Raw genomic sequence first — 26,251 nt, forward strand, 5'->3', positions numbered from 1 at the left:
ACCAATTGAAATGGCAAAACATTGGTGCATATAATTAAATGGTGGAAACAAGCAGCAAAAAAATATCAAACTGAAAAAGACTAAAAATGGACGTGGACGTGCACAGGTGTTGTGTTTAATACTATGCTGGGTGTCTGCATACAAAGACCTGTTTGCACTTGTTTGTCAGTGCGAACAGCTCACACACATGGTCTGCGCAGTCGTATGTTTTGGGCTGCTGTGAGACTCTTGCAGTTATGGGTAAATGACCAGATTTATGTCATGCTGACCCCTGCAGTCTTGTGAATGTGAAAAGTATAGATTTGTTGTTACACTTTAAATTCTGCATACTGTAACATAACTTTAAGAAGTATCTAGATTTAACTTTTAGCTGATTTAGCTTTACTATTTTGGGAGGAAAAAGAGTCGAATTGTAATACCAATGTCACATACTAAATTCATTTTGTGAATTTTTTTAAAGTAATGTTTAGGAGGCAATAAGGACGTGTAAGTGTGGTCAGGTCAGATTAAAGCCAGTTTGGGCGATGGAGCAATGGAGAAAACATAGACCAAGGTGCCTTAGTTTTTGGAATAAGTTTAACATTTTGTAAAAGGTCTTCCAGGAAAGCTAGATTTGCTGTGTTTATGTTTAGCAGTGTCTTGTACACTGTATAGCCCGACTGATACTGGATATTTGAGGCTGATAGAGATATTGATATTTGGTAGTTTAATCTTGACATGGATTGCTTTGATTTGATGCATAGTAAGTAAGACGTTTTGCAGTTTAAAAAATCTCTGGACAGGCTATATATAATTGTGACATTGTTTCTAAATGATCTCAAACCTAGTTTGGAATTTCTCTACTGTAATTTCTTGTTACTTTGGCTGACGTACACAGATACCGATATAACCACAATAAGTTTGCTCTAGTCCACCTGCTTCTCTGCCTTGTCAGGATTTTTTTTAGGTTCATGATGAAGCCCTTCTTCATCTCTGAATGGTCAATGGCTTTCCTACTTCTGTTTCAGTCAGATTTGACACTCTGTGTGAGTTCTGCTATCTTGTGGGCTATTTTATTTTTATTTTATGTGATGCTGCTGAAGCTTTCTGGAGACAGTAGTTCACTCACTCAAGCAGAAGATTTTACACCGAGAGAGAGTCAGAGTATGTTTCTAACATGAAAAGTGGTTGCCAGCAGGGGTAACTACCGAGGGAAGTGGTTACAATGGTCCAAGTCAAGTATAGTTACCAGGGGCAACAGAGCAGTTTCTCCTGTCAAGCCCTGTAGGGGAGGGGGGGGGGGGGGGGATACATTTACACTTGCCAGACATTGTAGTAGGCCCTACTGTGGTACATTAGTGTTAAAGATGCTGCCACTACCTTTCACAGTCATAGTTTTTCTAAGGAAACATTTTCTGGCCTGTGTAGTGCAGCCTGACCAGACTCCCTGTGATGAATGGTTCTGGACCAGCAACAGTCGTGAGTGTAAAGTGATTGACCATGTTGCCCTTCTGTTATCTTGCCCCCCCTTTTTTTCTTGTCTTTTACCCTCTCCTGCTATCCCTCCCTCCCTCCTGTCTAGGCTCCGCACCAGCTGCTCCCCTCCTCCTCCTCTCCCTCTGCAGCCCTCCTTCTTGTTTTCCCGTATGGACCAAGAGCCGTCTTCCACTGGGGATAATTAGAAGGAAAAGTGATGTGTGTGTGTGTGTGTGTGTGTGTGTGTGTGTGTGGTCTGGCGTATTTCCACATTCAAAAAATATTTTATACATGTTATCTACAAATAATGCTAACAGTTAAATTAAAAATGCATGTGTGTATTTCATATTTGTTTTGACGGAGTAAAGTAGGCAAATATTTGCCATCATGATTTTGAAAAGATCATCCATAGCCGTACAGAATCGGATAGTCTTCATACAAAGTTCATTTGTGTGCGTTTTGTGTGTCATACACACAGGGTGTGAGTTATAAGATATAAATAGGCTATGGGAGTTATTAAAGTCTCCACACAAACAATCCCGCTCATTAGAATGGGTTGGAGATCGAGTTACACTGATAACATACGGCCCACTGGGAGGTTCACCAGCTCAGGCCTGGATGGATGTTTGGGTAGCTGGGTGGAGTTGCAGTCAAATCCATTTGAATTAAATCAGTTAAAAATGTTAAAAATACATTATTATTTATTTACTATAGTCATAGTCATTATACTGGATATGTTGAACTCCTCTTACCAGAAAAAACAATAATTGAGAAGTGAACCAAACCCAGATAAAAAATGTTTTGTTTACACTTTCCAACTTTTACTGTTGTAATGGTACATTTGAAATTGATATCCGAGTGTCCAAGCTCTTATCTGTGACAGGCTACTTTTCAAGAAAGTAAAAGTGAAAGAAAAGAAAACTTTGAATTTCAAGTGTTTCCATCAACTGGTTTAGGGTGAATAAACTAAATTACCCAAAGCGTAGTTATGTCACAAGTTGACGTTACGCATGGTTGTAGATTGCAAACCGGCTTACTAAGTCAAAGAGTTTAGAAGCTAAGTTCTTTGGCTAAATAGAGAGAGGTAGCATTGTACAGGCTTGTACAGGCTACAAGCTGTACAAGCTTACTTGTGCATAATACAGGGTTGTGGCAGAGACATTTGGTGTCCGTAAGACAACCGTTCACCGCTGTGTATACGCGGTGTGCAGGGCCATACGATTCAAGCTGTTGAACCAATTCGTCAATTTACCCGATTTTAGTCAGGCTTGTTTGAATAGAACATGTTTGTAGATGCAAGAAAGTGCAGTGTTACGGTTCCTCATATGCACTCCCACCGGCTTACAGTGTAAATAAATGAACTCCATGAAGCCATAGCAAGAACACAAACTTGTGAGTTAGTACTTTTCTATTGTTTGTATTTTGGCTTTGTCCTGAGTTACCATCACTTTCAGTTTATGTCTGGACTGTGAGTTGACTTCTTTCCAGCCAAAGCTCCCATAGCACGGGTCACTTGAGTTGTTTAACACTCAGTCAGTATGACATCCGGCTTTGCCTTCATTCATGCAAGCTTCAACGCAAAGGGATCGTTAGACAAATAGATAGCTGAAGAAAAGGAGGGGACAGGTGTCTCCTGGTGTTACCTAGAGGCTGTGCTGTCATAGAAACAGCTGGCAACAGGATGAGATCATAGTTTTTCTACCTAACGATTTTTACACACACACACACACACACACACACACACACACACACACACACACACACACACACACACACACACACACACACACACCTCTGACTATTTCCAGCAAGGTGGCTGTCTTTTTTTAGGAAGTCCTCCTTATTTAGAGTTAATGGGGAATTTGATATTCATATACAAAATGTTGATGAGATAAAGCGCTCCTCCTAACACCATTTATATCAGCACACTTTGTTTTGGAAGCTTTAATGAGAGTGGATTCTCACTGGACAATTAACTAAGTGTAGGCTCTAAAATTATATTTGGCTATGTCATTTGAGATTGGATTGAAATGCTTTTTCTCTTCCCACTTGATTAAACTGTTGCTTACATTAAGCTGGGGTTACTCAATCAGGTCCATTATCACCAAAAAACCTGATTCAAACCCAGCCAAACCTCCTCTACTTTCAATTCAGTTAGATGGCTTCTACTTCACTTATCAGCTAATGGTATCTGTTTTTTTTTCTACCTCAAGTAATGTGTGGCTCTCATCCACATGTTTGTCGTTCCACACTTGCCTCTTAAAAATATGCCTTTATTTATAAGCCAAACCTTTAACTTATTGTTTATATCTCTGCTTGGGCCTCTGCAAAGCTGAGTGCTTTCAGCAATATTAAACACGGTAATGTTGACAGACTTAACAGATTAAACCAAAAGTATGTAACCGGTTAAAGTTAACATGAAAACAGCTGCTTGTTTATTGTACCCAAAACTGCTTTTGCGCAACATAGATGACAGATGCTGAATTAAGTTAGCCTACCTGGTAAATTATAGAACAAAGTCTAATTCATCCACTAAAACTGTATTACTTTTGCCAACTTGGACATTACCAGACCATTTAGTTTGTAGCTAGTATCTTTTTGCTACCCAACTGAGATTCAATACCTTAATATAATTTATGTTCCAGTTTTTAATCTAAAAAAATATAGAAATTCTTCCAAAGAAACCTCACAATTTCTTTCGATTTATGACTCAATGCAAAGTGTTCAGCATGTACTGTATGGATTGCGCCAAAGACAGCTAACTTGTCATTCTGAGTCAGTAATGTCCCTCCAACTGCGACGACATAATCACTGTTGGTGAGCTGAACTTATTTCTGCAGGTCCTGTAAACACACACACACACACACACACACACACACACACACACACACACACACACACACACACACACACACACACACACACACACACACACACACACACACACACACACACACACACACACACACACACACACACACACACACACACACACACACATACATACATACATACATACATACATACATACATACATACATACATACATACATACATACATACATACATATACAGCCACAGACCTGCTGCACTGCTGCTGCTGCCACACCTGAACCCAACTGTCATAACTACTAATGCTGTGACACACACACAGGCAGGCAGTGAATCCCCAGGTTGCTCTTGAGGCACATTAATGTGCACTTCCACGCTCCGTCTTTCTCTGTTAGATTCACCGTGTACAGCCACGCAGTCTCCCATGGGTGAAAATGTGATGTACTTGTAGCCAGTTTCTGTCTCTCTACCCACATGCTCACACACTTGGCTATAGCCGGTTTTTCACACACACACTGTGGCAAATACACACATTGTAACTTACAGACGTGACTTGCTCGCAGTCAGCTGTTAGTCATGGCTCAGCTGAACCAAGTTAATTGGCAGAAAAACACTTTTTTCGAAGAATTAAAACATCATCTTCCACACAACTGAAGAATCTTTGTTTTTCTAATCGTACTTGGAATGGAGTAATGGAAGACGTTCTTTTGGGAGATCACGCGGCAGTTTCACACTGCGTCGCGGTGACGATCAGCTACGAATCCCACCTACATTGAGGGGGTACTATCTGCAGTGGAAAACAAAATCAAGAAAAGTACCCCAAGCGAGTTGAGTTGATCCGTACCATGCAGTAGAAATACAGCAATTGTGAGCATGTTAGCATGCATTAGCATTTAGCTCAAGGCACTGCTGTGCCTAAGTACAGCCTCACAGAGCTAACATGCTGTACATTTTGCCTAATTGATCAGAACCATTGCTACATCCTGTCAGTCCCAGACTGTCACGCCTCACTTCACTGATATCTACACAGTATAGTAGAGCTGGGCAATATGGAACAAATCTAATATCACGATATTGTTGACCAAATACCTCAATATCGATATTGTGGCGATATTGTAGGGTTGACAATTGGTGCTTACAAAAAAATATTTACAGAATGAGATTTTTGATAAATAATCATCATCAATGTGTATATAATAACTAAGTGGGTAAAGGCAAATAATAGAAAAGCTAGAACAGTCTGGTAAATTAAAAAAATTACATCACTTTACTGTAATCCAGCCATTAAAACCAGGGACAGATAACACAAATATAATATCGATATATTGCCCAGCCCTACAGTATAGTGTAGAAAAAGGAGAAATTACACATGCAGCGTGTGACACTATACAAGACGGACTTTCCGTTGCACACAGAAACTGAAGGCTACAGATGAAGAACAAAATCCTCTGAAGATATACATCAGACAATGTATATCAGGACAGCTTGTCACATGATTTGCACTTGGTATTTATTAGGAAGACCCTGTGTGACTGGCCATCAGACAGCTAGTGTTAATCTCTTCAGCACCACTTCACCATCAGAAGTGCACTCTTACACACACACACACACACACACACACACACACACACACACACACTTATATATACACACACACACACACAGTCATTTACTTCCCCATGCCATTTAAACACGGTTGATCCATTTAAACTGCTTAATTTGGGAAAGCCAAATAGCCACCCAAATTACAAATATCATTGACATGCATACCAGAATTTAAGTTGGACAGTTGTAATTTGCGTGCATTTATTATATAGTGTTTCAACCCCTTAAGGCCACTTTGTAATATGTGTATTTCTATTTTCCAATTAGAATGGAAACTGTACAAAGGCAACACTGACCTGAAGCTCCACAGCCAGCTTAATAGCCAACACAAATGCCTCTTGCGTACTGCTGTTTAACTAAACTGTGAACCCCTGGCCTCCTTCTTTTCCTCATTTTCCTCCTCTCAGGGCTTCATCCCTTCCTCCCTCTCCCTTGTTTCCTCCCTGGCCATCACACTCACCCCTGCTTTCCAACACATACAGTGTGACTTGCTTTTGCCTTAGATGCAGGATGTCTGGAGGCATACGTCATAAGTGTGTTTTTAAAAAGACAACATTATGATTGTGATAATGAATTGCAAGATGCATGTTAGAAAGATGACTTAAGTCTTCAAAAATGGTCAAAAACTGTTTGGGGGTGCAAGAAAATAAAATCCCAGCACTTGAATTGGAAACTGATTTAGTTTTTTGGGAAATGGATTTAGTGTGCACCCCTGTATTGTGTGTTAGAATAGTTTACAGCACTCTGCCAAATGTGCTCTCAATGAACTCTTCCCACCCATGAACACAATCTCCCTCTCTCATCTTTCTCCTTTCCCTCATGTGTCTGATGTCTGTGTGTTTGGAAGTGAGTCTGGCCTCCCAGCAGGCTCTCACATGCTCTTTTGATCCATCAGTTGCCTCTGGCACTGTGGGTTGACCACCCCCCCTTTCTCCTCCACCTGCTTCTTTACCAGTTTTTGGCTGACCATCTCTCTTTCACCCCTCTCTCCCTCCCTCTCTTCTTCTCCCTCCTGTCTTTCTTTTTCTGGCTTTCTTGGCTTTTGTCTCATGGAGAAGGGTGGTGTCTCTCTTCTCCTTTTCCCATGCAGTCTCATCCCTCCCTCTGCTTGTAGAGAAAGAGATGAAAAGGAGGAGGTGGGGTGCAGTGAAACTAAATGGGCAAAATTTCCCTCCCAAAGGCAGTTTTAGTATTATTGGTGGGAGGAGCACACAGAGTGCAGTGTAAAGGAACTGAGTTTTGTATTTATCTGGGTTCTGATGTGATTATTTTACAGTACAATCATCCAAACCTAAGTTATCATGATGTACTATTTTATCTTGATCATTATTTAATGCTAAAATTGACTACATTTCATTTATCATTTTCATTTATTTAATAGGGCATATAAAAAGAACATTAACAGAGCAATATTAATAATAACAGAATAGCCAACAGAGGCCAAAAGCCTAAAAGGCTTATCAAGGGTCTCCCAAAGTTATGCTGAAAAACAGTAGTTTTAGTTCAAGTAAATTGAGTTAAAACAGTATTTAGTAGTACAATAATTCAGCGAGCACATAAATTATGTATATTTGTATAAGTTGTGTGTAAAGCATGTTAGACAGTTTAATCATTTTTAAAACAATTATAATTGTTAGTTTCAGCTCTAAAGTTATACAGTATATTTTTCTTAACTGGCTGTCTACTCCGTTTCCAGGCCAACAGTGTGAGTTAGCAGTAACAAGGACTGCAATGTAAGGGGAATTGGTACGACAAGTGAAAAGATAATAAAAACCTAAGTGTTTTCCATTTATAGAAAATACCTTGTTATCCCATGCCTTCTATCAACAGAAAAGAAACCTGACCATTTACCACAAGCAGATCATTCTCTACAATCCTTATCTATCATTCATTTCTCAGGATGAATCGTAATAATGGTGATGTTCTGACTTCACCATCAGGAATAAAAATGTTGATTTGTCGAATACTGGTTTATGACCAAATACCTTCAAAACTAATGACATTTCCATCAGTCTCAGCTGTATTTTGGGTTTTAGCTAATTAGTAATTGTTAGCATGCTAACCTGCTCAACTAAAACGGTGAACATGGTGAACATCACACCTGCTAAACATCAACATGCTAGCATTATCATTAAGAGCATGTTAGCATGCTGATGTTAGCATTTAGCTCAATACACCGCTGTGCCTAAGTACAACCTTACAGAGTAGCTAACATGGCTGTAGACTCTTATAACATGAAAGTCCGAACCAACGTTTGAGTTTGTGTTACATTGTATACATTTAATCTGGTTAGTTTTGGTTTCACATTGAAATTGTGCAGCGCACTAAAGAACTATACATGACATACCTACGTCCTGTCGTCATCGCCTACGGGAGCTGCGTCTCTAAACTTGCTATTGATTGGGTTGATTGAGTTATTTCCAATTGACTCTTAATAAAGTCGTTGGACCAAATGTCAATTAAACATTTGGTCACCTTCTGTCCCAATGTGCTACAACTGTAATTTTGCTTCTGATCAAACTGAAAAGTCTGATAGTCTGAACCCCACAAGGTAGACGTGAAGGGCCCTTAAGTCATGTTACTAAAACACATTACTCTCTGAAGATATGAGTTTTCCACCTGACAACATTTTAAGGTTCAGTCTCATCCGTGTGGTATTTAACATAATACAAATAAATGGAGACTGATTAGGTGGGGACATACTGTAGGGAGTGCAGTGAAACAAGTTTACGCCCAGTGACTTTATCGCTTCACTGCCTCTCCACGTCTCTCCCTGCTCTTCGTTTACCTTTCCCTTCATCCCTCCCTCCCTTCCTCTCTCTTCCTCGTCTTTCCTGCCAGGTTGGCTGTTGTCACCACTCAGGCATCTCAGGATTGCCTCCAGATGTTGTCTTTATATGACTCAGCTACACACACACACACACACACACACACACACACACACACACACACACACACACACACACACACACACACACACACACACACACACACACACACACACACACACAACACACTTGGACACATTTCCTTTCTTGTGCACATAAACGGCTAGAAGCAGACGTTTTGACTTCAGGTGGAAGTCTGTCTCTAACCTCTGCACTGAAATCCCTTCGCAGTGAACAGATCCAGGAACAGCTCATGTCTCCTTCTATTCCCATGCTTTTCATAAGGAGCAACAAACCCAAACTGACAACAGATCCGTGCTTCACTGCGAATCGGCCATGCAGACCCATTTCTATCTCTTTACTTTAGAGTTAACACACACACACACACACACACACAGTAGTAAAATACAGTAATATCAGTGTTGTTCGTGCAGCTCTGCAGGGCTGTCTTTCCACGCAGCTCATCAGATACCCCAGACCTGTCAGTGCAATTAGCCAGACATCTCTACTCGGGTTGCTTTCACATAGACACTCATATAGTCTAATAACACACATACAGTGCATTCAGACTTCTCACAGAAACGAGTACAGCACCAAAGAGCGTGTGATCTCCAACTAATTTATACATCTCTAACTTGTGATTTATCTTTTTCATTTTGAATAACATTTATCGTTATCATGGACATCAACATCTGTCATATTTTGTCACTGAACAAACCTTTGTTATTCATAGAGATGGTCCGATACCATTTTTTGCTTCCCGATACCAATACTGATACCTGAACTTGCGTATCGGCCGATACCGAGTACCGATCCGATACCAGTGTGTCATATATTTCATTATGTTTTAACAACTGCATACTACTATCCCTGTATGGATGTGATATGATTTCTATCTTTGCTGTCAGTCTGGCTCAGGTTAAACTCTTTGTGAAACATGAATGCCACAGAACTTTCTTTTATTATGCAGTTTGACAGTCAGTTATAACGGAAAAAGAACATAATAAACTACTTTAATGTAGATTTTCTTTAGGACTGTATTACGTGGTATCGGATCGGTGCATGAACTCCAGTACTTCCTGATACCGATACCAGCGTTTTAGGCAGTATCGGAGCCGATACCGATACTGGTATCGGTATCGGTATCGGAACATCTCTAGTTATTCAACCCCCGAACCATAAACTCTACAAGACTTATCACACTCTTTATCTGCACGCTGTTAGCCTGCAAGAGTGCATCAGCAAAGTACCGGGGCTGACGTGGTGCTGGAAAGACTTGGTAGTTTCATTTTCCTGATCTAAAGATATAAATACCATTCTGTTTTTTAATTGACATCATAGGTCAGTGTGTCGTTTTTTGCTCCTCGTCCAAAATCAAAAACATTTGTGATAATATTGGATACTTCAATTCTCAGAAATGTTGCATGAAGTCTTTTCACTTGATGTCCATGGCTTTAGTTTTTACCTTCAAGACAAAGTGCCTGCAAACCCATGGTAATCCCACACAGGTCATTTTAATTATTTTAGCTGATTAGACCTCCTCAAGACTGTGGGTTTGCAGCACCTTTTACTAGTTCATATAAAATATTGCAGATGTGTATGTCTTCAGCCTTTCTCCATGCTCCTTTCCCGGTTTAAACAACATTCAAGATGTACCATTTTCACCAACAGCTACAGTATCATGACCAGAATGAATAAACCTGCTTCTTCTTTCTAACACAGTATCAATGTTTGACTGCAACAACAGCTAATTTTCTTTTCTCTATGCTCTTCTGGTGTTCATCGGCTTATAGCGGTGAATGTTAAGAACCAGTGTTACAAGAAACAGGAAGTTTCTGAGACACTGCATGCTTACTTTATCTTCCCTTATAAATAGATCTTCAAAAATGTAGCCATGTCGTAAAGCCAAATATTTTACTTGAAGCCGGTGTGTGTGTTTACATTCCAACCTGGATTAATTTCAAACTTACTAAAAAAGGTTACATCTGTGTTCTCTCTACTCATGAAAACAGTTGTTTGAGGGTTTTTGTAAGCATGTTGTGTACTAGCCGGAGGATGATTGACAGCTGTAGGGGCATCCTCACCGACTCAGCAGGGCAGCGATTGGACAATGATTGATGGGTGTCTGGACTGCTCACTGAGCATGTCTGGAACACATAGTGATTGACAGATGGCCTGCAGAGCTAAGGGGCCTCCCCCCTGCTGATGAGGAAGATTAATGCCTGTGTGTGTTTGCAGCAGAGTAGCTGTTTGTTCCTTTCCTTTGCTTCCGTCTCTCTCTCTCTCTCTCTCTCTCTCTCTCTCTCTCTCTCTCTCTCTCTCTCTCTCTCTCTCTCTTTTCCAGGAGAGGTTCTGTGGTTATGAATATCATAGAGCCACTTCACCCTGCACAGACGTGAGGATGTTTGTCATTTAAACACCTGACTCTGTCTATTGAGGTCTCGTTATGATTGATTCATCCTTTACTTTTTTCCTCTCTAAACATTTTTGACAGTTTCCCAGAGCCTACAGTAAAGTCTTCAAAGGTTTTGTCCGACCAGCAGATCTAAATCCAAAGATATTAACTTTTCTATCATATAACACATATATCGGTAACCTAAATATAACACAAACAAAAGGAAGCAAATGTTTTGCATTTGTTTCTTAAAAGATGACTCAAACGATTAATCGCTTATCAGAATAGTGTTTCAATCAACTCATCTAGTTGCGTGGCTGTTGCACAGTTTACTACTGTGTCAATGTGTGTCTGTTATGGATACTACGTAGTAGAGAAAGGTCGATATAGCGGCCAATATTAGTTTATTGCAGCCAGTATTACCATGTTTGTCCGCAAACAAATTGCAGAACAGAAATGCCAAATATATGTTTGAAGTAGAGCATGAAAGTTCACTCTTGACCTTGAAAACACACCTTGTGTTTAGATTTATTTGTGTATTCTCAAATGTTTGAGGTTATTTAGAAACTGTGGATGTATCATAGTTTTTCCACCAAAGAGAACTGAAACATGTATTTATCGTCAACTGTAAAATTTCCCACTCTGTACACATCCATAATTCTTTTAATAACCAAATTTACGGGATCCTTATCAAAAATGTTTTGTGTTCGTGTTCAAAAATTGATATTGGCTATGGAGGCATGGCTGGGGCAAATGACCTCAACTAATAGAGAAGATGTTCCAGTTTGCATTGATGATGTCCGGTCAGTGTGCAGACTTAAAGTTGAATCAGCAACTGTGTGCAGCACATTTTATTGTTTTTCAATGAAAATACAAAGTTTGATAATGATTGGACCCAGATGAGGGTTAGGATTATGGGAGCGCAGATGCTAAAAATGTTTCTGGGGTTTGTCTGAGAGTTTGTTAAACTAAGATCAATAATATTATAAGGTTATACAATTATAAAGTCAATAATCTGATAAATATTTTTTTTCTGGGATGTTTTGCACCTGATACCGCACACTCTGTGATGAATATCTGTACTGGCTTTCTTTGTGTGTGTTGCATTGCTGAGCAATAATCCAGGTGTGCATCGAGTACTCCTCCCAAGGTTTGCATAACAAAACGGCAGCTTCCTGACGCGCGGTTCAACACGTGTCAGGAGAGGGAGGGAAAGAGATGAGGGAAGGGATTTTGAAACAAAGCCTCCCCTTAGGCCAGAGGTAATGATGCACATGAACACAGCACCTTCATGTGCCTCATTACGGGTTTAAGCCACTGTCCGATTTCCCAGCTTCAACATGAGTCAACTAGGCCTGTAACAATTATTACATAATTGTCTAAATGTCAATTTTTTTTTTTTTACATAATCGTTTCTTTGTCTAACATTACATTAGCTAAGGTCTTTAGGCATATGATAAGTATTGATTTAATTGTTGCTTTTGTTTAGATATGCCAAATTGTAATTATATAAGTGATTATTGGTCGGACTATATATTTTTATTATTTCAATTTAGTTGTTGGCACTTGACCCTATACGTTCATAGCAAGAAAAATGACAGGGGTGATACAGTTAGAAAAAAATGTAGTTTTCTTAATAGGCTGTGTGTTTGTGTTATTCCATTATCTGGGTCACATAACAGTGATATAGCCAAAATATGTATCCTGGGATTTATTCAAAACTTTAATATTTAAAAAAAAGTGATAAATAAATAAATATTTTTAAATTTGCCTGAATGAGACAATTATATTGTTAATCGCAATTGGAATTGTTACAGCTCTAGAGTCAACACTTCAGAAAAGCAGCAATTTCAGCTGTTGTCTCCTGACTACTTCTTCTGTCCGTAAGGTGCGTCCAGTGAGTGCTACATGACGAAACGACATGAATGGACATGGCAGATGTGTGTTGCACGTCATCCATCTTGCACAAACAAATAAAAATGGGGCTGAGTTTGGCAATCATGTTTGTCCTGTCTGTCACTAAAGAGTTGGACGCAGCTCAAAGAGTAAGGTTTCCTCCACACCTGCCAAGCTGTCAGGCTCATGTGGACCTGAATCGAAGAAGTGAAGTGGCCAATAGGTGGTGAAAACAATGGCTGCCAGGTTCAGTCAAGTTTATGAATACTGTGCTTTTAAAAATGACAGATCCAACTACCATAACGGAGGCAAGGGACATTCTTGAATTAGAAAGTTTTTGCCAAAAGTGCCACTTGTTTTGCATGTATTTCAGTTTTTAGTTGGTGGTTACTGTGGAAGGAAATAGAGAGGGGAGATGCAGAGGAGAGAAGTTTGGAGTCAAATCATTAGTTGCAGCCCTGATTTGCTATTCAATCATACATTCTCATGAGTCTCCAATTAGCCTCTTGTTTCTGGTGCTTATGTGAAAAATTATAGTCGAGTAAAATGTGTATATAGTAAGTATGTAATGTATGAGAGACTGGAAAACTACTAAAACATGCTGTTTATTGCTATAAACGTATAAAGAATTCAGTCAGTGACCACTTTTTTTTGCCATTCATGAGCTATTTTGACTAGCACACTTGACTGGCACAGTTGTGGCACATTGTAGTTGGAGTGTGGTTGCTGTTCTTTGCCCCATTTCTATCTTCTTTCTCTGTCTGCTTTTTTGTCTGCTTCAACCCTGTGACCCTCTCAGCCATGCATCATCTGTCTCTCTCCTCCCTCTCTTCCTGTCCCCATGCTGCTCTCTCTTTGTTTGTCTTGTCTGTCTTTATCTCTCTTTCAGCACTTCGCTAACCACTTCTCTCTCAGCCTTTTGCATCATGAGCATGACTGGACAAACTGTCTTTTGCTTTTACCAGTGTGTTTTTTCCAGGCTCTGTTGCAGATGGTCCAGTTGTTGATGATTGTCCATTTGTATATGAATATTACTCCGCTGATAGCATTAGACTTGTACTGTATCCTCAAATATATTGTGTTCTTGAACTTAACTGTGCATTTTCAATACTTTTCATCTAAGGTCAGAGTATTTTCTTTCTTTCACATAAAGGCCTGTGTTAAACTAAACTTTCCTTTGAAGAACACTGTAAGGTGTGGTTTGCTTTTTATATCCCTCTTCCTCCTCGTCAACTCTGTTCCTCTCTATGCCTCTCTGCTATCATGCTGTCAGTCAGTTTGACACAAATAGGAAATTGTATTTCCCCGGAGGTTTGTCTTTTTAGCAGAATAATAAAAAAGTGGCCCATACGAAAGACATCTACAGGAAGTGATGTGCAAGTACTGTAAGTCCATTAGAGAAAACCTTTGCCAGACCACTTGTTTTGCATGTATTTCAGTTTTTTAGTTGGTGGTTATTGTGGAAGGAAGTAGAGAGGGAGATGCAGAGGAGAGAAGGCTGGAAGTTGATTTAGAAAGACCAAAGGGGTTAAAGGTCAAACGCTGATAACGTGTATTGTGTAGAGCTGAAACAGTTAGATCATTAAAGGTGCCCCTGTTTACATCCATCTCTGCAAGCCCTGCCTTTGTTGCTGAATTGTGAATTTGTTTTATGGCGAGAATTGGCATTTTCCTAAGTACCAAATGGGCTTTTTTTTTGCCGCAGCCTGTTCAGCCAGGCAAGAAGAACAAATTTTCACAACATATATTTATTCAGTTAGCCAATCCTATGTCGTATGTTTCTGACTTGCGTGTCTTAATGATAGGTTGTAGTTAAAGGGGAACTCCACAGATTTTACACACCAAAGTCTTCATACAGGTCATGGGTAGTACTCCTGCTTATGTGAAATAAGTTGTAAAAAGCCTTTTGTGTGGAGTCTGATAAATTGCCTCAAGTGATGTCACTAAAGTCAGCGTCTGTTGGGGCTGAAGACTACACGTTTGAAAATGAAAACATTACCAGACCTCTGTAGCATGCTGCTCATCTCTGTTCGAGGCTAGCGGCTCAAGTCTACCTCTGCCACCACTAGCTTTGATACTATATCAGACGTGAATCTCTGAACTGTCAGCAGTTGAGTTGCATTGTGGGTAATGTTGGCACCAGGTTTTGACAAGGAAGCAGAATGCTTGGAATAAAGAAGATGATATCTCTGGTTCTGCTGAACTGATTTTGATTTGTGAGTCTGACAATGTTATACAAGTGCAACGCTGAATCAATGGAACACTCCATTTTTTTTTTTTATCAAGCTGGGTTATGAGAATAGCTTATTCTCTGAGTTTTTCAGAGAGGATTTTATTAAATATAGTTACTTTTACATTTAAATGTTTTGAAGAGTTCAGTAATAAAATTGTCAAATCATATTTTAGTTGCTTTTTGTGAGTTGATATGAATGTTGATATAAATGTAACTTAAATGGGCATATGATAATGTCTCATATCAAGTGCAGATCAAAATTGTATCGTGGCCGACTTTGTGATATGAGCAAATATTGTATCGTTGTCCAAAGAATCAATATAATATTGCATTGTGATAAAACTTGTGATTAACATCCATACTATGCGTCCTGTCTCCTTTTTGAGTATAGAGAGGAAATGACCAATACCGTCTCATTGTCATGATTTGTTGCTGTAAAAAAGCTTTTCTTTCTTCTTCCTCTCTATTGTTATGCATGACTTTGAGCACAGCCAGAGATCGTCCGTCCTTCCTTCTCTCATGGTAGAACAAGGGTCCAGTCACAGTTATAATGGCATTTTCACCTAGTTTCATATTTAACAGCAATTTTGGAGGGAGTGTACTGGAGCCGTAAGAGTACACAGATCACACCCTCTATAACAACACAGGCTTCAGTCAGAAATGTAGTAAGCTCTGTGGCCTCACTCCCCAAGAGACATGTCCTCATGTTTTTGTGTGTGTGTCAGTGTGTGCATTCATTAAAAGTGAATATCTGTCCTCCTATTTTTGTCCATGTCATGTACGCTTGCATGACCACGCCTTTCCATGACCTTTGTGTGATACTATCCCTGTACTGAGTGGTCATTATCACTCAGTAGGAAAACTCCAGGCATTGTCCTCACAGTGGAGGACATGCTAATACACTCTCTCTCTGTCTCTCACTCACTCACTCACTCACTCACTCACTCACTCACTCAAACACACACACAAAATTGCACTTCACCCATGCTCTGTCCTGTCCCTCTACGTCCAGACCAAGCCTCCTCTACGCTGCTCACACAGTCTGATTGAGCTAGCCTTACTTGGCGCTGTTATCTACTGAATTAGCCTGTCATTAATTCCCTAAACGGCGCTGCTGAATGTTCCTCCCTGGGCTAATTTACTAACAAGCTGCATGGGATGATTCATTCATGCTCGTTAGCTGTTGCCATCTTTGTAGTGTTACACCGGGTCAAAAACTGAAAGATAAAATTGAGTGTTGTGATTTTATCAGCTGTCCTCTCTTTAACTGCTAGGCTCAGTTCGTTATAAAGGCCCTGACACACCAGGCAGACGGGTCAGAACGGTCTTCTTGGTGTGTCCGGACCTTTTAAAGAGACTTGTGTCCTTGTGGGACTCGTTTGTGACGACGCATCTGGTGTCGCTGTCCTACGCTACATGCAGTGACATTTGTCAGAACATATCATGTCAACAACTGCTGCCATTAACACGCCTTTAACACATGTTGTGTTGGAAGTGACAGGAGACATGTTGACGTGACACTCACCAACAAATGACACATCTTGAAGGGTGAGTATTGCGGCTGTAAGCAGTCCAAAGAAGTGCTGCCGCGAGGGGCTAAACACTGAGAGATACACACTGTGATGGGCTCGAGATTGTATTGCATTGATTTTATTCTCCTTCTTCCACACGCAAAATACACTTAACACTGCAGTTACCAAATGTAATTGTTACCTGGTGAGTAGAATAATTGCGTTAATGCGGTCAACAGAAAGTGTTCCAGGCTCACCCCCTCTCCATCAGTGCCCAAAAAACCCAGGTGCACAGGTGAAGCAAACAAATAGATTATCACTTCCACTCAAACCGCGATAAAAACGCCCACCACCTACAATATCAGTGGACAACACAATAATCAACAAACAACACAAATTAGACCCTAAACAACATACAATATGTGGCTCCTACAGTGAGTGTGACTTGGCAATTGGCTGCAAAGTATGAAATATCTTAAAATGGAGGTTAAGGTTTTTTATATAGATGTGATAAGAGTGCATTCAAGTTCCTCCTGTTGCAAAAAGAACACTAGCATCGATGCCAAATAGCCCAATCTGACCCTCAAACTAAAGGTGTCCAAAATGAATTAAAAAGTATTGGAGTTGGTTTTGTTGTTCGTCCAATATACTTGTATATGAAATAATGTACTTGTAAGCTTTTACATAGCTTTCATATCGGGGTAATGGCTTAAGAACTTGATATAACTTAAAGAAAGATCATTTTAGCCCAATTGTAGTGAATTGTCAATATGTTCTTTTTAAAGTTACGCCAGACTACACAGCAATAGTGTCCCTGTCAATCACAGTATATTCTAATTCATTGGAATTTAGCATGTAGTGTGGAAACAGCCTAAATATTACAAGACAAAGAGTCTACAGCTGCGTTTGCAGCTCTGTGAGGCTGTACATAGGTACAGCAGTCTCTAAGCAGGTCTGTTGTTTACAGTTTTCACCATGTTAGGTAATTGTTGTTAGCAAGCTAATATTTACTAATTAGCACTATACACAAAGTACCGCTAAGGCTGATGGGAATGTCATCATTCGTTTTGTAGGTAATTTGTCATAAACCAAATTATTAGACCAATTTAAATTTTGTTTAATTTTAACATGGCTAAAAAGTAGCCCAAATTATCACAAGCCATCCAAAATAAGTAGCCCAGTTGTGCTGAAAACCACCCAATCTGTCAACACTGAACACTTGTCATAAGAATAGTAAAGAAAATATCAGTAAATACTTGATCTAGAATTAGTCATACTAAATTGAATTCTTACTTTGTTGTGAGGAGTGACTTTGTATAAGTCAGCATAAGAAGAACTCGAACAACATCTTTCCAGTTCAGTTTCACAATCAGTTCACCATCTCACACACCCTCACTTTGCTCTGTCTGTAGCCCAGCAGCAACACTGAAAACAGTCTGACCTCTTTTAAGCAACAGCAGTAACTCCCTTTGTGACGAATGCTGTATTGGCAAACAAACATTTCATCAGTGTTTCTTCCAGTGGCATGTGTGGACACTTTGCACAGGGAGGTGTTGTGGGTGGAGAGGATTTATTGTTTCATGTCAAAGTGTCGTCTTGAGGGTAGTGCCGCACCAATTGTGGGTTATGAACTTCATAATTTTAAGTTTTATAATCATTATTTTATTAATTATTTGACAATTTTGTTGGCTTCCTTAGAGTATATCAATAATTTGAATCTTTTAATTCAGCAGTAGATCAAAAATCATAGTCGTGTCCACTGACAGCCAATAGATTGCCTGTGTCAAAATGTTGACAGTTTGTTAATTTTTTGACCAAATTTAAACAATGTGGCTCTTTGGTTTGTAGATGTGGGTCGTAACAGAAATCATAATACAGCATAAAATGGGGCATAATACACTGGCCAATGTAAGGTTATAACTACTGTAAGAGCCAATTTGGAATAAATTTATTATTTTTTTTTTTTTTTAAATAAGAAAAAAGCAATTACAGCACCGTAGCTTCTTTTTTTTTTTTTTTTGGACCGTAGCCCATTTTTAAAACAAGTTGCACGTGTTTATGATTAACTGCATGTCACTTGTATGTGTGTTGTGTCTCTGTTGCATACTTTGTTTTCTATTGACATCCTATTGTTGCATATAACCAGGCACTCATTCCATAATCTAACATGCCTCAAAACACAGATTGCGGCCAGTATTTGATTACACCTATCTGGCACAGTGTGACATAAAATAAACTAGTGCTGTCAGTTAAACGCGTTATTAACGGCGTTAACGCAAACCCATTTTAAAGGTGTCACTTTTTTTGTCACGAAATTAACGTTCTTTTTGGCATAGCAAACTTTGTAGTTTTTTTCACATGCTGTTGCAACAACTAGTAACGTTAGAAAAACTACAACACCACACCAGATCTAGCTAGACCGGAAAAGAGTAATAGGCTAACGTTACGTTTTGAGTGGATGGCGAGTGCTAGACGCCGAAATGGATGCCAATAAGATTCTGAATGGAAAGTTTACATTTAAAAAGTTGCCAAATGGTTCCATTGACAAGACCAAAGTGATCTGTGTGTTTTGTCGTTGTGAACTGAGCTATCATCGCAGCACGTCCAGTCTGAAATACCACTTGATGGCCAAGCACACAGATGATGCGAATTCTCTGCCCCCTCGTCAAAGCCAGGCGACAAAAGCACAAAGCAAGCCGATCCACTATACCAGGTTGGTAAGAGCATTAAAATGAGAAAAAATAATTGGACAAAAAGAAATCTAGAGACATTTAGAATAGATAAAAATGTGTGATTAATTGCGAGTTGACTATGACATTAATGCGATTAATTGCAATTAAATATTTTAATCGTTTGACAGCACTAAAATGAACCTGTAAGATCACTGTTATTGTGCAGTGTAAAGGGGCCTTAAACTGTATGCTCATTTTCCAATTTGAAGGATAATGTTGGTGGCTAGATTTAGGGCGCTAACTCCACCCACCACTGTTTTCAGATAAGGCTGTGACTGTAAGTCTTGTCTTTCTATAGGGGAAGGAGAATCACCACTGTGGTTTGTATAGTAGATGTGGAGCCCAAAGGAAACTAGAGGTCAAGCAAGCAGCAGAAATGCGTCCAAATCTTACCGTTTGGCTTTGATCCAATACTTAGAAAACGCATCCTTCCCTTGTTTCCGCTCTCAAGATCGTATCACCGACCCAAGTGAGAGCAAAAAAAAAAACTGTCACAAATTCACTTAAAGCCAGATCTGATTAAAAGCATCTGAGAAGACTTGACATTGTACAGGCCTACTGCCACAGATCCAGGAATGATTTACAAAACTGAGAGTGAGAATGTGTCCTTGATGTACAGAATATCTGTCCTTCTTTTCTGTGCCTCACTCTCTACTGACAGCAGCAAAATCTCAGAGGAAACAGGAAAGGCCTGAGCAGCTTGGTGTTGGGACGGATATCCTCTTTCGGAGGCGTTCCCCCTCCTCCCTCACTTAACTCTCCCTCTCTATCTCTTTTTATCGTAATCCTCCCCCCTAACCCATTTTGCTCTCTGTGTGGCATTAGCTGTTTGGCCGAGCTCAGGAGCGTACCAAAGATTTATGTTCCTCTGTATTTTTTGGGGTTCATCATATCTGAGTGAACTATGTGTTGGCATGGTGACGAGGAGGATGAGGACAGCTCGGAGGTGAAGTGTTGTTGGCTTGTTTGTTTGATTTGTGTGTTCCTGTAATAGTGGGTGAGTGGCAGTGATTTCTAGTGATTAACACTCTGCTAGTTCCTGATTGTGTGTCTGGCTTGTTGAGTCTCCAGATCTCTGCTAGAAGTGATAGAAATGTTTAAAAAGACACAGGAAGTGAGTAGAAACTTGTGGGGACCAATTATCTACTGGGTCCTAAATTGCGTTTTCACAATTTTAAATTGCCATATAAATTGAGATGTTCATGGCATTTCTCAGCCAGTAGAGATGGACTGCTTCATGAGAAAAGGCTGAAAGAGGACAATGGACAGCGCGGGTCATGGGACAGATTTGTAATTCACTTTGATGTTTGTTTAGTCTTGAGTTTTAGCCCATTTGGCAGGCAGACTATCTAGAAAATGGCATTCCTAATGACTCCGGAACTTTAGCGACTAAAGCTTTTCTCGTAAGCAGGTTGGACTTTGGAGATTTGTTTTGAAATATTATAAGCACTGGCTGAACAAGATTTGTCATTCCTCACTGCTCTTCCTGCGTGCTTTTCTAGCATTTTCATTTTTCCCCAACTTTGCCCTTTTTCCACCCCCCCCCCATCCCTATCATCTCTCCCTCTATCTCTTTCCTCCCATTACTGCCTTATCCTGCTGACCATCTCTTCCTCTTCTGTCTACCTCACTCTCAACACCTCCTCTTACAAGGCTGACTATGTTGTAAATTAAGCATTGTATTGTCATGACAAATATTTTTATTTTGTTCATAACCACATTGCCTTACTTCTTTATCCTTTTTCCCTTCCCTCTCCATTCACCCGTCCAGAGTGACCCAGATGGGCTGTCGGTTCTGGAGCAGCTCGGCCTGGACCAGAATTCGGATTTCTCCGATTCCAGTGTGCAGCAGCTACTAGACGAGCAGCGCGAAAGGATCCGTAGAGAGATTCGTAAGGAGCTGAAAATCAAGGAGGGAGCTGAGAACTTACGGAGGGCAACGACGGACAAGAGGAACGTACAGCAGGTTAGCCAGTTGCCCTCAGATCCTCTCAAAGCCTTTACCCACCAGGACCTGTAAGAGTCCAATAGTTTCCAGTTTTTTTTTGCTGGTCATACCAGTCAAATGTGAATGATCTGACAGAGCAAAGCGAAAGTCAAGAATTTGGTAAAAGGACACTTTACAAGGATACTTAATTAGTGCTGTCAGTTAAACAGTTATTAACGGCGTTAACGCAAACCCATTTGACGGCGTCAATTATTTATCGCGAGATTAACGTTCTTTTTGGCATAGCAAACTTTGTAGTTTTTTTTTCACATGCTGTTGCAACAACTAGTAATGTTAGAAAAACTACAACACCACACCGGATCTAGCTAGACCGGATCTAGCTAGACCGGAAACAAAACAACAGGCACGCCGCACACACTTGTTTAGGCTTGCGAGCCAGCCAAAGAGTAATAGGCTAACGTTACGTTTTGAGTGGATGGCGAGTGCGAGACGCCGAAATGGATGCCAATAAGATTCTGAATGGAAAGGTTACTTTTAAAAAGTTGCCAAATGGTTCCATTGACAAGACCAAAGTGATCTGTGTGTTTTGTCGTTGTGAACTGAGCTATCATCGCAGCACATCCAGTCTGAAATACCACCTGATGGCCAAGCACACAGCTGATGCGAATTCTCCGCCCCCTCGTCAAAGCCAGGTGACAAAAGCGCAAAGCAAGCCGATCCACTTTTTCAGGTTAAGAGCAATAAAATGAGAAAAAAAAGAAAAAGAAATCTAGGGACATTTAGAATAGATATAAATGTGCGATTAATCGCGATTAAATATTTTAATCGTTTGACAGCACTATACTTAATATGAGAACGCATCTTCCATTGACAAAACATCAGTAACAAGGCAGGAATAAAATGATATGGTCACAGAAGCGCTCTGATTTATAAGTTGGAAAGTGGTTAACAGTGGCTGGTGAATCATTTCACAGGATGTGTTAGGTTGTTGTCCTGTTTGTCCTTACAGAAAGCTAAGACTCTCTCAAGGATCTGGCTCTTTTTTAAAGCCTCATGTGACCAATGTTATGATCTTTATTTACTCAGTAGTAAGCTCAGTGAGCACATATTTTCACATTGTAAGGCAGAGCAGGAATGCCACACAGGCTCTCACATTTACTTCCCAAGGGCTGCCCAGTATAGCTGCACCATCTCTGTCTGTTGCGTGTGAGTGAGTGTGAATACTCAAGCAGTTGGAGAGTTAAATGCATTGCTCACAAACAATTGTAAGTATTAATGGAGGGATGAGTCTTTAAAGCAAAAAATTATGATAGTGTCGTGTGCACATTCAACCCCTGTTGAAGGAGTAGGGCAAAAAACAGCCAACAAGGAAAATGATCTCCTCTGTGGCATCAATACCAAACTCTTTCTCTGCTTTGGACCAGTAATAATACACTAGGGCTGCAACTAACGATTATTTTTATAGTCGATTAATCCGTCGATTATTTTCTCGATTAATCGATTAGTTGTTTGATCTATAAAAATGTCAAAACATGGTGAAAAATGTGGATCAGTGTTTTGTCCAAAACTCAAAGATATTCAGTTTACTGTCACAGAGGAGAGAAGAAACTAGAAAATATTTCACATTTAAGAAGCTGGAATCAGAGAAATCTTATTTTTTTAATAAAAAAATGACTCAAACTGATTAATCGATTATCAAAATAGTTGGCGATTAATTTAATAGTTGACAACTAATCGATTAATCAATTAATTGTTGCACCTCTATAATACACCTTATATTTTTTTGTAGGCTTTAATAGTTTTTTGTTTTTTTTTTTTTTTTTTTTTTATATCATTTTTAACCTAACAACAATATGTATCCAAGGATTCATTTCTATTTTTGGTGGGACAAAAGTTGATGAAAAGTTGAAGGAGCATGAAGGAGACATTTACCTTCCTACTCACTTTTTTCCCTTATTGTGGGTGATCAAACTGGTAAAATTAACACAGCTGCACCCTTCTAAAATGTATGCAAGTTACTTACCTGATGTTGTTGCTAAGAAGTATATCCTGAACACTGCTGGCAATCTGGAATTGTAACTTCAAGATTGAAGAAACAGTTCACTGAATAAGAATGGGGGGGGGGAAAAGATGCCTTTAGTCGGACAGTTTCAGGCATATGTTTGCATAAAGCTTTTAAAGAGGATTTTTCAAAGGTAAGGCACAATAGTTCACTCAGAAGTAATTACACCTGTTTGGTATGAGTAAGTGAACACCTTTAAGCAAATAGTTTCCTTCACTAATCAACAGATTACAAGGGTTCAATTGGTTTTATTTAGTTTGACAGGTATATGTTGCCTGCTTAAGGCATTATGCCTGCACCAAGTGCATTGAACACGATTAAGACAAAAAGTCAACATCAAAATAGGAAACATTATAGCAACACCTTAATAATTAAGCAGATTTATTGGTATATAAAGTACAATATTGAAGGACAAATGTCTTGTAGAACTTGTTCAAAGTCGAAAGTCTGCTCTCTAGCCTCTCATATTCTTGCGCGTATTGATGATGTCTATGTCCATTGTCCAAAGTTTCGTAACCAGAAATAATGTTCTACTGTATTCGCTCATGCCTACAGGTGGACAGCCAGTTGCGTTCTTCTAACCGCAAGCTGGACAACCTACATGCTCAGCTGCAACAACTGGATGCTCACATTGTGGTGAAGGGAGGAGAAGAGAATAAAGGTATGTATGTAAAAAAAACTGACACCCCTATTGTCAAATACACCTGCTCATTTGGTTCCTTCTATAACCAAAAAAGTTTCAGATTATTGAGCAGAACTGATTTTTTTTATTTTATTTTTTTTTATTTTTTTTTAAGATTTCTTTTGGGGCATTTTAGGCCTTCAATTTTGAAAGGGGAGAGAGAGGGGAAAGACATGCAGCAAAGGGCCACAGGTCGAACCTGCGGCCGCTGCGTTGAGGAGTAAACCTCTGTATATGGGGCACGCGCGCGCAGTTTTTTTGTTTTTAATTAAATCCACTAGATACCATTATTTTATCAATATTTTGTGTAGGGAAAACATGTCATCCAGTCAGATTCATGTGTGTCCATGGCAACAAGACTAATAGTCAAGAGACATGTTATTTGACATTACATGAAATTCCCCCAAGAGTATTTTCACTTTAGAGCACACCGTGTGAACCCTCATCTTGTTTCTTTTTATATCATCGCCAACCTTTTCCTTCTCTCCACAGATGAGTGTCCTCAGTCTCCAGGGGCTGAGAGTCGTACGTCAGCCCACAAGGATCGCATTGCTGCCCTGGAGAGACAGCTCAACATCGAGCTCAAAGTCAAACAGGGAGTTGAAAACATGATCCCCATCTACGCTAATGGATCCACCAAGGTACAGGACTTTGGCTTAATCCATACATACACATTCACACACCTGAACACAGCTCAACAGAACAGTGTATACAGGGCATATATCAATGACAACACACAAGGGTTCAGAAGTGTATTAATACAGACACACATTAATATAAAGAGCATTTTGTAGGGTATAGTACACATTATACCCTTCCTCCAACTGGCTGATAAGTGTGTGGGTGTGGGTGTGTGTGGTGGGTGTGTGTGCATCTTCATGATCCACAACCTTGCAATCTGCTGACTCAGATAATGATCTCTAAATTCGTAGGACCTGTGACGCACAAAATCCCTTCCCTTATGCACACACCTCATCCCCTCTTTTATGCAGCATCTGTTTGAAACCTGCACTTCCCTTTCTATTTCACTACTTTAAGATACAAATCTAACGCATCAACAGCAACATTCAATCAACAGAAAGAAAAAAGAGATTAAGGATGCCTCACTATTGCTCAAAGATTTCTAGTATAATATTTACCTTCATGCTCCCTATCATGTGATTTGCTCCCTGTCTCGACTCTGCTCCAATCAGGATAAGAAGATGCTTCAGACGGCCCAGCAGATGCAGCAGGACAGTAAGACCAAAATTGACATCATCCGCATGCAAATCCGCAAAGCTGTGCAGGCCACCGAGCACAATGATGACACACAGGGTAAGTTTGATTGGCTGGCTAAATTACTGTATACAAAGTATAGCTGACATAGTTTAAAATGCAGTACCAGTAATGCAAAACACACTTTTGGCACCCTCCAAGTTCCAATAAATCAATAAGGGTTACTCACCTTGGCTTGGACATTTTGGAGATTTAAATGAGCTTAACTGTTCATTTCAGACGCTGTCTATGATTGCTCTGTGTTGTACTCTGAAGTATAACTCTCTGGTTTATGACAATGGTCAGCTGGCACTGACAGGATGCTTTGTATCTCTCTATCTTCATGCTTTAATTTTCTCTGCATGCAGCATGTCATACACTCTGTCCTGAGCAGCAGCTCCACACAGCAGACACACATTAGCATAAACAGATCAATAAAGAGCCGGCTCAGTGTTTTCACTCCGCCTTAGTATTGTGGGGAAGAAGATGAAGAGGATAGTAAGGATTGAAACACAGTGTGGACTGTGTAGTGCAAGTGTGTGTGTGGGATGGGCAAATATTGTGAGCGTGTGATACAAAGCCTGTGAAATGGCCCACCTGGCTCATTATCACAATCAATTAAATTCACACACAGATGCACTCAACAACAAAAAAATCCAACCCTCCAACAAAAGGACTGGTAGATAAAAAGTCTCTTTCACACACAAATGCTCGCTCACTTAGGACGGCTGTGGCTCAGGTGGTAGAGCGCCTACCAA

At 39.9% G+C, this 26,251-nt stretch overlaps 1 protein-coding gene across 3 annotated transcripts in view; it reads left to right on the forward strand.

Moving 5' to 3' along the window:
• pkn1a (protein kinase N1a) overlaps nt 1-26,251 on the forward strand; it is a 52,640-nt gene that overhangs the window by 9,372 nt on the left and 17,017 nt on the right. Inside the window, exons 1-5 of one of the 3 annotated variants that reach the window (XM_036000375.1) lie at nt 20,336-20,493; nt 21,319-21,513; nt 24,113-24,218; nt 24,732-24,880; nt 25,433-25,553. In XM_036000375.1, the coding sequence (XP_035856268.1) occupies nt 20,452-20,493; nt 21,319-21,513; nt 24,113-24,218; nt 24,732-24,880; nt 25,433-25,553 (613 nt within the window). In that variant the 5' untranslated portion in view covers nt 20,336-20,451. Of the gene's footprint in view, nt 1-20,335; nt 20,494-21,318; nt 21,514-24,112; nt 24,219-24,731; nt 24,881-25,432; nt 25,554-26,251 lie in introns of those variants that run through there. The other 2 variants (XM_031288987.2, XM_036000374.1) reach the window with 2 other exon arrangements.

This window comes from Sander lucioperca, chromosome 4 (genome assembly GCF_008315115.2).
Source record: "Sander lucioperca isolate FBNREF2018 chromosome 4, SLUC_FBN_1.2, whole genome shotgun sequence".
NCBI classification, from domain to species: domain Eukaryota; kingdom Metazoa; phylum Chordata; class Actinopteri; order Perciformes; family Percidae; genus Sander; species Sander lucioperca.